At 40.9% G+C, this 11,706-nt stretch overlaps 1 protein-coding gene across 1 annotated transcript in view; it reads left to right on the forward strand.

Annotated features, from left to right (window-relative positions):
* The window catches only part of LOC310729515 (telomerase protein component 1-like), a 50,641-nt gene extending 42,684 nt beyond the window's left edge, over window positions 1-7,957 (forward strand). The window contains exons 44-56 of the mRNA XM_083547721.1: window positions 169-276; window positions 564-668; window positions 1,030-1,156; window positions 1,962-2,041; window positions 2,720-2,843; window positions 3,075-3,205; window positions 3,602-3,723; window positions 3,949-4,089; window positions 4,431-4,530; window positions 5,838-6,069; window positions 6,238-6,320; window positions 7,506-7,610; window positions 7,745-7,957. Of these exons, the coding sequence (XP_083403847.1) occupies window positions 169-276; window positions 564-668; window positions 1,030-1,156; window positions 1,962-2,041; window positions 2,720-2,843; window positions 3,075-3,205; window positions 3,602-3,723; window positions 3,949-4,089; window positions 4,431-4,530; window positions 5,838-6,069; window positions 6,238-6,320; window positions 7,506-7,610; window positions 7,745-7,864 (1,578 nt within the window). The 3' untranslated portion in view covers window positions 7,865-7,957. The remainder of the gene's footprint in view (window positions 1-168; window positions 277-563; window positions 669-1,029; window positions 1,157-1,961; window positions 2,042-2,719; window positions 2,844-3,074; window positions 3,206-3,601; window positions 3,724-3,948; window positions 4,090-4,430; window positions 4,531-5,837; window positions 6,070-6,237; window positions 6,321-7,505; window positions 7,611-7,744) is intronic.
* Window positions 7,958-11,706: the final 3,749 nt, after the last annotated feature.

The raw sequence follows: 11,706 nt of genomic DNA on the forward strand, positions 1-11,706 counted from the left end.
GCTTAAAACAGGCATTAAATGCAAACCCGTGATTTGTATCCAACCAATCACAATCCAGTGTTTTCACAGCACTGTGGTAGACCTGATACATGCCAGCTATGTGTGTTTTTGTTATTTTGTGTTGTTGCACATCTCAGCATGTGTGTAATGAGGATGTGTTTGTGACAGGCTCTGATGGTGTGGAAGATAAACGTTTTTCCTCCGTCTCTCTCACGCTCTCTCACACACTGTCATGGAGACTGGATCACCGGATGCGCCTGGACGCCGTCTGCCTTGGTGAGTGTGTGAAACTTTACAGCTCATTCATTGGAAGTTTAACATGTGACTCAAATTTCATTTTCAAAAGTTTTTTTGAAAAAATTCACCTAATATAAATTGTAGTGATGTACAGAGTACACATAATTACCTGTTATAACACCTTTATTAAATATGTGTAAATACAGCAAACAAATATTTCTATATTTAATTGATTTGTCTGGTGTGTGTGTGTGTGTGTGTGTGTGTTTAAGTGTAATTTATCTTAATCAAGTTAATCCTGTTAATTAAATTTATTGTGTCTGTAGCTGAGCTGCTCTAACGACTGCAGACTGCGACTGTGGGACGTCCAGACAGGAAGTTGCATCAGAGAAATCTCTACTGCATCTGCTGTGGGTACGCTGTGCTGCTGGGTGAGTCCACGGCCATGTCTTTAACAGAAGTGCTTGAACGAAGGACTGTCTGTCTGTCTGTCTGTCTAATTCATGTTAATCTCTTTGTCATGTAGTCTAACAAACTCTTTTAAATAATCTGTCTTTCCCTCTGTCTGTGTTTTTCCCCAGTACTGTCTGTCTGTCTGTCTGTCTGTCTGTCTGTCTGTCTGTCTGTCTGTCTGTCTGTCTGTCTGTCTGTCTGTCTGTCTGTCTGTCTGTCTGTCTGTCTTACCTAAGACAATACCCTCTACTGTTTGTTACACTGTGTGTGTGTGTGTGTGTGTGTGTGTGTGTGTGTGTGTGTGTGTGTGTGTGTGTGTGTGTGTGTGTGTTCCTGCAGGAGGATTATGTGATGTTGGGATCTTCTGATGGACAGCTGACAGTGTGGAAATCTGATTTAGGAGTGATTACTGAGATCAAGGCTCATCTTTCCCGCATCCACCACGCCATCATTATCTCCAAACCAGGTAAACACACACACACACACGTACTGTAGTTACACTCTTTGCAAAACAGAAATCCCATTAGAAGACTTAGACTCAGCAGAATGCTGTCACTTTACTACCAGACACACATGATACACTGATCAGCATAACATTATGGTCCCCTGTTATGGAGACGCTTTGACCCAGTCGTCTATACATCGCAGTTTTTGTCAAACTCGCGCTAATCCTTATGCTCACCCATTTTTCCTGCTTCTAACATCAAATTTGAGAACAAAGTTTTCACTTGCTGCAAGAATATTTCACACTTACTAACAGGTGCCATGATGAAGAGATTCTTCTTCTTTCAGCTTCTTCTATTAGGGGTCGCCACAGCGTATCATCCGTCTCCATACCCCCTGTCCTCTACATCTGTCTCTTTTTAATTACCTGCATGTCTTTCCTCACCACATCCATAAACCTCCTCCTTGGTCTTCCTCTTTTCCTCCTTCCTGGTGGCTCCATCCTCAGCATTCTCCTACTGATATACCCTATGTCCCTCCTCTGCACATGTCCAAACCATCTCAATCTCACCTCCCTCACCTTGTCTCCAATGAAAAGATAATCAGTGTTATTCACTTCACTGCTCATAATATTATAATGTCATAATGTTATGCCTGATCAGTGTATATATGCCCTTCTCTTTAGTTACTCTCAGGTGTAAAAACTCCTTCCAATTTCCAAATTATTCTCTGTGACACATCCTCATTAATATTCCTGCACCATCAAAGATAAATAACAAAATTCCCACAAGGTGATTACTTATTAGTTTTAATGTATATATTTCCAGCACTGGTGAAGAATCCTGAGGATCTCCTGATCGCTACAGCATCTGATGATGGATCTGTGAAACTTTGGCAACCCCTGCAGGTAGAAACCAGCTTTCTGTACAACTTACATACAACAACAAAACCTGATCATGAAACCAAATCAGAGAGTCGTGTGGTGGAATCAACTCTAGTTCTTCACAGCCACTCTGTCAATCAGTATTTTACTCTCACTGCATCACACACAGTGGTTTGTTTCTGTACTTATACCAGGGTGTGTCTAAATACTGTGGTGATTTGGGCTGGAAGTTCAGGTGTGAGTGTGGAGTTTAGAAACAACTCTACATACAGTTCCAGTTCCATATGGAAAGCCACAGCAATTGTAAACACTTCATTATTACCTTACTGAGCTGCATGGAGGATGTGGTTTCACTTATATTGTAAATTCATTTGGATAAATGGGTCGAGGCAGCAGGAGTAACACAACCAGCTTCATTATTATTATTAGAGACGAAAGTAATTCCCCTCAAACCTCTCAATAGACTTAGAGTCAGGGTCTCGCTTTATCTCTTTAATCACTATTTATAAAAACCCACTGAAATAAATGTAATCTAATGGCACTACTTTATCTCTGGGTGTGATTTGGCGAGAAGTGACCCTGGTAGAAGGTGATAATCCACGGCTCGGTGTGAGACATTACACCATCTTGCCATGCCTACTTATGAGATTTGCAGCTGTCATATACAGTAATGCGTCAATGATGGTCTCTCTGTCTCTGAAGGTTGAGCACCGCAGCACTCTGGTTGGTCACAGTGGTGGTGTTCACGCTTTGGCGAGCGGCTCTGGTCCACGCTTCCTCACCGTGTCTGAGGATCGCAGTCTTCGATCCTGGAGCATTAATACAGGTGGAGGTTTTGCTTATTGAGAACTAAATTATAGAAAAAGCCTCTCAGTTTCATTTTTATTTGGGGTCAGTTCTCTTTTAAATCATTATTGTAAATGTATTGTGTGATTTTATTCTCGATTTTTATCACTTTCAAGCATTAAAACACTTTTAGAAACATTAAAAGTGCTGACACACATTTCCTCACTGAAAACGTATATATCATTAAGTCTTTGTGTTTCTGTGTGTATAGAAATTCCTCCCAGACAGATGGAGAGTGTGAGTGCAATGTGTTTCCTGGAGATGCAGGATGTTCTAGTGTGTGCTTTCAGTTCAGGCAGACTGGAGATGTGGCAGAAGCACAAACTCCTTCACTCCAGCAAGGTGAATTTAACGATTTTACGTTTTTTTAAAACGAACCTCACACTTTCTTAGTTTTCAGAATCGGGTTAAGCACATGTTTATTTGAAGTCCACTGCCATTAAACACAAACCTTCACCGTGTGATTCTTTCAGAAGAACTGAAGAAGCAGACAGAAAGATAAAGAAAAAAAGCACATAGATGAATGATCATCTGTAGACACTTATCTTTCTCTTTTTCTTCCTGTCTTTCTTTTATTATATCTCTGTTTTTCTTTCCTTCTGCGTTCTTGCTTGACTTTCTGATATGAGACTCCATCTTCTTTTTGTTAATATTATCTTTTTTATGGTATGTGTATATGTGTAACGCTGTGTGTGTGTGTGTGTGTGTGTGTGTGCGCGCGTGTGTGTGTGTGTGTAGCTGAGTGATCGCTGTATCACTGCAGTAAGCAGTTTGCCGGAGGAGCAGTTAGCAGTAGGCTGCAGTGACTCTACAGTGAGTGTGTGGAAGCTGGAGAGAGACTCACAGCAGTGTATTACAGGGTATTCACACACACACACACACACACACACACACACACACACACACACACACACACACACACACACACACACACAGACACACACACACAGACACACAGACACACACGATAATAATAATATTAATAATAATAATAAAAATAATAATAATAATAATGTAAATGGTTATGCAAATGCTATTGTATGGTCAAAGTGACTTTTACTTTTCTCATCATTTGTTCTTTTTAGTCTTTCTAAAGTTTCCTCGTACACTCTGAAGAGCAGCGTGATGTTCCTGCACTACTGCACCACGCTGGTGGGAGTGTGTTTGGACTCCTCCATCGTCAACATTTTCCTTACTGTAGAAGGAAAATACAAAACAGTTCAGGAGTAAGCAAGAAAACACACACACACACACACACACACACACACACACACACACACACAGGTCTTACACCACCAAAACCATACCATTAAGACCAGCACCATTGAACCTTCCTGATCTTCTGTGGTAGCAGTAGCAGTAGTGGTACTGGACAGGTGATAGCTAAAGTTCAAGGTATGATTTTCAATCCACACCGAGCTGCCATTCCTGGGCCCCTGAGCAAGGCCCTTAACCACTGCATAGTTATAATTAAGTTGCTCTGAATAAGGGCGTCTGCCAAATGCATTAAACGTAAATGTAGTTTTAAGAATGATAATAACTTTACAATGTCTGCTTGTCGTCTCAGTGCTGGATACGACAAGCGAGTGTTTGGAGTTTTCGGAAACGGAGAACACGGCCTGTGGCTGTTGGGAGAAGAAATGAGAATGCTTAAACTGGCCTACCTGGTTAGTAAACACACACACACACAGACACTGACACGCTACATGTGCATGCTACACTCAAACATTTCTGCTGCAGCTTAATACAAACGTTTGTATGGTTTGTATGACATACATCTAAATAAATAACCTTCTCTTGGATCTGTGATGATCTCAGATGTTGAGCTTTTTTATGAGATGCTCAGTAGCTCCTAGTTTTATAACCACAAATGACTGTAAAAAACATAAGAGAGGACATTACTTATAATCTTACATTCCAGTGCTCATGTTAGTTCTCACTCTGTTCTGTACTGTTGAAAGATTTATAATCACACTCTTGATGTCACCCATATGAGGATGGGTTCCCCTTTTGAGTCTGGTTCCTCTCAAGGTTTCTTCCTCATAACATCTAAGGAAATTTTTCCTTGCACACAGTCACCACGGCTGCTCGTCAGGGATTAAAGCACACAGTGACAAGGCGACAGTGGCAAGGAAAAACTCCCTTAGATGATATGAGGAAGAAACCTTGAGAGGAACCAGACTCAAAGGGGGAACCAGACTCAAAGGGGAAATAATATAGAAATAAACTTGACTCTTAATTTTATTTTTTATATTAAACCCACCATTGTATGAAAGTAGATTAATGGTTAAGGCTCCTGGTTGCTAATTGAAAGGTTGTTGTTTCAAGCCCCAGCACCACCCAAGCTGCCACTCTTTGGGCCCTTGAACAAGGCTGTATCATGGCTAACAAGCTGTATCATGGTTAACAAGCTAGAAAATGTGAAGAAACAATTTCACTGTGCTGTAGTGTATATGAGACATGTAAAAGCTTGTTTATCTTTCTTCCTTTTTTTTTTCCTTTCTTTCTTTTACTACTATTAGTGCATATAGAGTATAAGGGATGAAAAGCTGAAACTCCCAGTATGAGCTTTGACCTGAATGAAACTCTACTAATATTTACCATGACAGGGCTGGAGAAAAGCATAAAAAAAAAAATTTAAGAAGAAGAAAAAAAATTTGTGTTTTAGCAACACCAAAAACAAAAAACATTTAGAAATGGATGAAGCGTAAGCATAGCATTTACATCTGGATTTGTCAGAAAGTGTTTATATATATATACACACACAGAATGATACGTATTGAACTTATAGCAACGTCTCATCCATAGGGACGTGTTACAGTGCACACGGATGAAAAGACGTGCAATCATGTATACGATAAAGTTTACTCGAGGGAACGAGAGTTTATAATGAGATCAGGATTCAGGACAGACTATAGTAGCATATACTCTAATGATAAAGGATGATTGATGTGATTTATCTCTTTACTTGTAGCGCATTCATTTCGATGGAGGAGAAGGTAAAAGAGAAGGAGGAAAAAGAAGACGAAAGGGAAAAGGACCAGAACGACGACTGTCATTGAATAAAGATGTTAAACTGAATTCAGCTTTCGGACAGACACTGCAAGGGGAGAAGGAGAAAGACGGTAATGCTGATGAAGACGAAGACGAGGAAGTGGAATATAAGAGCAGGAATTACGGCATCACGGCTGTTGCAATGCACGAAGGTGTGTCTTTCATTTCACACAGTGAAGAGAAACCGCAAGTGTTTATCCTCAATTTTGTTTTAAATACGTGTTTTAATAATATTTAATGTGATCGTGGTGAATAAACACACACATACACACACACACACACACACAATCACTCTCTGTGGTTTATTGTTTTATCCACAGCACTGGTTGTATTTGGAGATTCAAAGGGTCACATGTGGTTTAATCAGACGCCGGCTCTGCGCAAATGGACTCCAAAGACACCCGTGAGTCTGATTCTACTCCATGTTTTCTCATATTATAACTTTTAAACACCTTTTTATCATTTAGCAGACTTTTATTTATTTTTTATCTTTAGAAGTGTCTTGATTTGATTAGCTGTCTTCTCAGGTTGGCATAGTGGTAGTGTACGTAGTCCAAAATCAGTCTGTTATAACAAGTGAAAGGAAATAATGTTTTCACATTATTCTGTATGTATGGATGTGTTTCTGGAATGCAGAATGTAATAGAAAATTGTAAAAAGTGAAGGGGGTCTGAATACATGCACTGTGTGTGTGTGTGTGTGTGTGTGTGTGTGTGTGTGTGTGTGTGTGTGTGTGTGTGTGTGTGTGTGTGTATACATATTATACATATATACACATACAGTGCATTCAGAAAGTATTGATTAGATTTTTCTCTCATTAATCTACACTCAGTAACCCATAATGGCAAAGTGAATTGCGAATTTTAGAAGTCAAACCTAAATATCACATGTACATAAGTATTCAGACTTTTTACTCCTTACTTGGTTTAAACACTTTTTGTCAACAATTACAGTCTCAAGTCTTTTTGGTTATGACACAATAAGTTTTACACACCTGGATTGTGGGATTTTCTGTCATTCTTCAGCGCAAATCCTCTCAAACACCATTCAGGTATAAAGTTATGACTGATGAAGTGAATAACACTGAATATCTCTTCATCCTATCTCCTGTTAGTGGGTGTGATATATTAGGCAGCATGTGAACAGATGATGTGTTAGAAGCGTAAGGATTTTAGGGAGTTTGACAAATTGTGACATCTAGACGTCTGGGTCAGAACATCTCCAAAACTGCAGCTCTAGTGGGATGTTCCTGGTCTGCAGTGCTCAGTATCTATAAAAGTGCTCCAAGGAAGGAACAGTGGTGAACCGGCGACAGGGTCGTGGCCCGCCGAGGCTCACTGATGCACGTGAGGAGCGAAGGCTGGTCCGTGTGGTCTGATCCAACAGACGAGTTCCTGCTCCTGCTGAAGAAGTTCATCATGTTAATGTTCGACGTGTCAAAACTGTTTAAGCAGCAAACATGGAACAACACAATATTAGGCAGGCGGTCATAATGTTATGCCTGATCTTTGGCTATATGTGTTTTTATGATAGATAGATGGATTAGTTACTGACTCTAAAATGTGTTAATGTGATGTAAATTGTGCAGGTACACAGTGACAGGATCAGTGTGCTGCGTCTCACAGAGAGCATCATCATCTCAGCCTCATACGACAAAACCGTCAAACTGTGGGACAGAAACACTAAGAAACAGGTATTTGTGTTTTGGTGTAATAATGTGTTTTATTATAATGTGTTGCAGAAGTGTGGTTTATCCCTCTCTCTCTCTCTCTCTCTCTCTCTCTCTCTCTCTCTCTCTTTCTCTTTCTCTTTCTCTTTCTCTCTCAGCTGGGTCTGTTTGTGTGTAAGGCTCCGGTCGAGGTGCTGCAGTTGAATCCGAATGACCCGAATCAGATCGTATGTGGAGACGCACTGGGGCAAATCTACTTCCTGTCCTGGAGAGGATGATCAACACCTCCACACTACACACACATGCACTTTGTTTTTATTCAGGGCTGAATGTTATTTTGAACCATTAACCCAATCCTTAGAAACACAGCTGTATTTATAGGGATAAAGGACATTAATATGCATAAATATGCAAATGAGACACTCATTTTATCCTGCCTTTCCAAATATCTGGCTGTATTTCAGTGTGTAATTTTAAGGTTATCATTAAAATTTCGTTCGAACAAGCACTTGATAGAATTAATATTTAATAAAGAGCATGATACAAAAGACTTTGCGTTTATACATGTCCAGTAAAATTGGATTGTCAAATGAAACGAATGAATTATATTATTGAAATTCAGTAGGGTTTAGTTAAGAGCTCTATAGCAGAAGATCCTTCTCTCCAAACCATATAAACCATATCCTCATGGAGCTGGCTTTCAAATTAAATCAAATCAAATTGTATGTGTCCGTGTGCGGTATGGTGTGGTGTAAAGTGTCCATAAAGTGTCCCTGTGCGGTATGGTGTGGTGTAAAATGTCCATAAGTGTACGTGTGCGGAATGGTGTGGTGTAAAGTGTCCGTGTGTGGTATGGTGTGGTGTAAAATGTCCATAAGTGTACGTGTGCGGAATGGTGTGTAAAGTGTCCATGTGTGGAATGGTGTGGTATAAAATATAAAGTGCACTGTGCCGAGTCCAGAGTTTAATGTGTCGTGGTGCGAAAGGTGAGATATGTACAGAGAAGTGTGATGATGGAGTTTTTAGATCCTGGGTGTCTCCTGGTTTAAACTCTGAATGGCCTGCGGGATGAAGCTCCTCCTCATTCTCTCTGTGTTTGCTTTCAGGGAGCGTAAGCATTTCCCTGACCGCAGCAGAGAAAAGAGTCCATTATTGGGATAACAGTGGTCCTTTATAATCTTCCTGGCTCTGGTCCGGCACTGCGTGCTGTAGATGTCCTGCAGGTCAGGGAGCTCAGTGTGGATGGTACATTCAGCTGAACGCACCACCCTCTGGAGGGCTCGCCTGTCCTGCATGGTGCTGTTCCCGAACCAGGAAGTGATGCTACCCGTCAAAATGCTCTCAATGGTGCAGGTGTAGAAAGTCTTTAGCACCTGAGAGGGAAGTTTAAAGTCCCTTAAGCGTCTCAGATGGTACAGACGCTGCCGGGCCTTCTTCACCAGGGTGTTGATTTGACAGGACCAAGATAGGTCCTGTGTGATGTGAACACCAAGGTACCGGAAACTTTTTAGCAGTTGGTATGACCGCTCCTGCTTCGTGCTGAAATCCACGATCAACTCCTTAGTCTTGCTGACGTTCAGGAGAAGGTTGTTCTCCTGGCACCCTCTCTCTAGGTTTTTAACCTCCTGTAGGTAGGCCGTCTCGTCGTTGTTGGAGATCAGGCCCACCACAACGGTGTCGTCAGCAAACTTGATGATGGTGGTGGAGTTGTGCACATGAGGTTTGGGTTTCCAAGTTCGCAGAGAGAACGCTACATTTTTTTATACTGCATCTTATGTGTTCCTCCAACTTTGTGGTAATAGCTTGGAAAAGAAACCACAAACTGGGCTGGATCTGGCTGAGGTTTGGCAATGAGTTTGGCCCACATACCACATTGTATTAACAGCCCAAGATTGGACCTACAGTGAGGAAAATAAGTATTTGAACACCCTGCTATTTTGCAAGTTCTCCCACTTAGAAATCATGGAGGGGTCTGAAATTGTCATCGTGGGTGCATGTCCACTGTGAGAGACATAATCTAAAAAAAAAAATCCAGAAATCACAATATATGATTTTTAAACTATTTATTTGTATGATACAGCTGCAAATAAGTATTTGAACACCTGTCTATCAGCTAGAATTCTGACCCTCAAAGACCTGTTAGTCTGCTTTTAAAATGTCCACCTCCACTACATTTATTATCCTAAATTAGATGCACCTGTTTAAGGTCGTTAGCTGCATAAAGACACCTGTCCACCCCATACAATCAGTAAGAATCCAACTACTAACATGGCCAAGACCAAAGAGCTGTCCAAAGACACTAGAGACAAAATTGTACACCTCCACAAGGCTGGAAAGGGCTACGGGGAAATTGCCAAGCATCTTGGTGAAAAAAGGTCCACTGTTGGATCAATCATTAGAAAATGGAAGAAGCTAAACATGACTGTCAATCTCCCTCGGACTGGGGCTCCATGCAAGATCTCACCTCGTGGGGTCTCAATGATCCTAAGAAAGGGGAGAAATCAGCCCAGAACTACACGGGAGGAGCTGGTCAATGACCTGAAAAGAGCTGGAACCACCGTTTCCAAGGTTACTGTTGGTAATACACTAAGACGTCATGGTTTGAAATCATGCATGGCACGGAAGGTTCCCCTGCTTAAACCAGCACATGTCCAGGCACGTCTTAAATTTGCCAATGACCATTTGGATGATCCAGAGGAGTCATGGAAGAAAGTCATGTGGTCAGATGAGACCAAAATAGAACTTTTGGGTCATAATTCCACTAAACGTGTTTGGAGGAAGAAGAATGATGAGTACCATCCCAAGAACATTATCCCTTCTGTGAAGCATGGGGGTGGTAGCATCATGCTTTGGGGGTGTTTTTCTGCACATGGGGCAGGGTGACTGCACTGTATTAAGGAGAAGATGACCGTGGCCATGTATTGCGAGATTTTGGGGAACAACCTCCTTCCCTCAGTTAGAGCATTGAAGATGGGTCGAGGCTGGGTCTTCCAACATGACAATGACCCGAAGCACACAGCCAGGATAACCAGGGAGTGGCTCTGTAAGAAGCATATCAAGGTTCTGGGGTGGTCTAGCCAGTCTCCAGACCTAAACCCAATAGAGAATCTTTGGAGGAAGCTCAAACTCCGTGTTTCTCAGGGACAGGCCAGAAACCTGACTGATCTAGAGAAGATCTGTGTGGAGGAGTGGGCCAAAATCCCTCCTGCAGTGTGTGCAAACCTGTGAAAAACTACAGGAAACGTTTGACCTCTGTAATTGCAAACAAAGGCTACTGTACCAAATAGTAACATTGACTTTCTCAGGTGTTCAAATACTTATTTGCAGCTGTATCATACAAATAAATAATTAAAAATCATACATTGTGATTTCTGGAATTATTTTTTTTAGATTATGTCTCTCACAGTCGAAATTAACCTACGATGACAATTTCAGACCCCTCCATGATTTCTAAGTGGGAGAACTTGCAAAATAGCAGGGTGTTCAAATACTTATTTTCCTCACTGTAATTCTGTTTACTGAAAGTCAGCCAGACTGATGCTGGAAGCAGACGAGAACACAACTTCACAATGCTCCCAAAAGTCAGTCCTAGCTGGCTCACAACACTGCTGGAATCCACAGATGTCAAGACGAGTCAAACTGCCACCACATTTCCTCGAGAACTCAGCCACAACATGTCCAGAGGCACCAGAAAATATTAAACCAGAACTAAACCGGAAATTAATGTTATATAATATTTATATATTTTGCAAGGTATAATAAAATAATATATAGTGTTTTATTTATGCAAAATGGGAAAAAAGCCAAAAGCAACAAATAAATGGACACAATACAATAACAAAAAGACAACAACAAATTAAAATTAAAATACTACACAATTAGCATATTGCAATTTATTGTAAATAGGCCACTTATGCACTTGTGATCAGATGCTAACTGTATTTCATTGGCTCTGTACATGTACTTTGCACAAATACAAAATCTAATCTAATCTACACGTGGTATTACCAATATGACACATTATACAGTTATTACGGTAAAACAGGTTGGGGTTGGGAACCGTTAACTCTTGTTTAGAAAAGTTTGCTTCCGGGTTCCGTGACGTCACGCGAATCGTGTT

The sequence above is a fragment of the Silurus aristotelis genome (genome assembly GCF_946808225.1).
Source record: "Silurus aristotelis genome assembly, chromosome: 8".
Taxonomy (NCBI): domain Eukaryota; kingdom Metazoa; phylum Chordata; class Actinopteri; order Siluriformes; family Siluridae; genus Silurus; species Silurus aristotelis.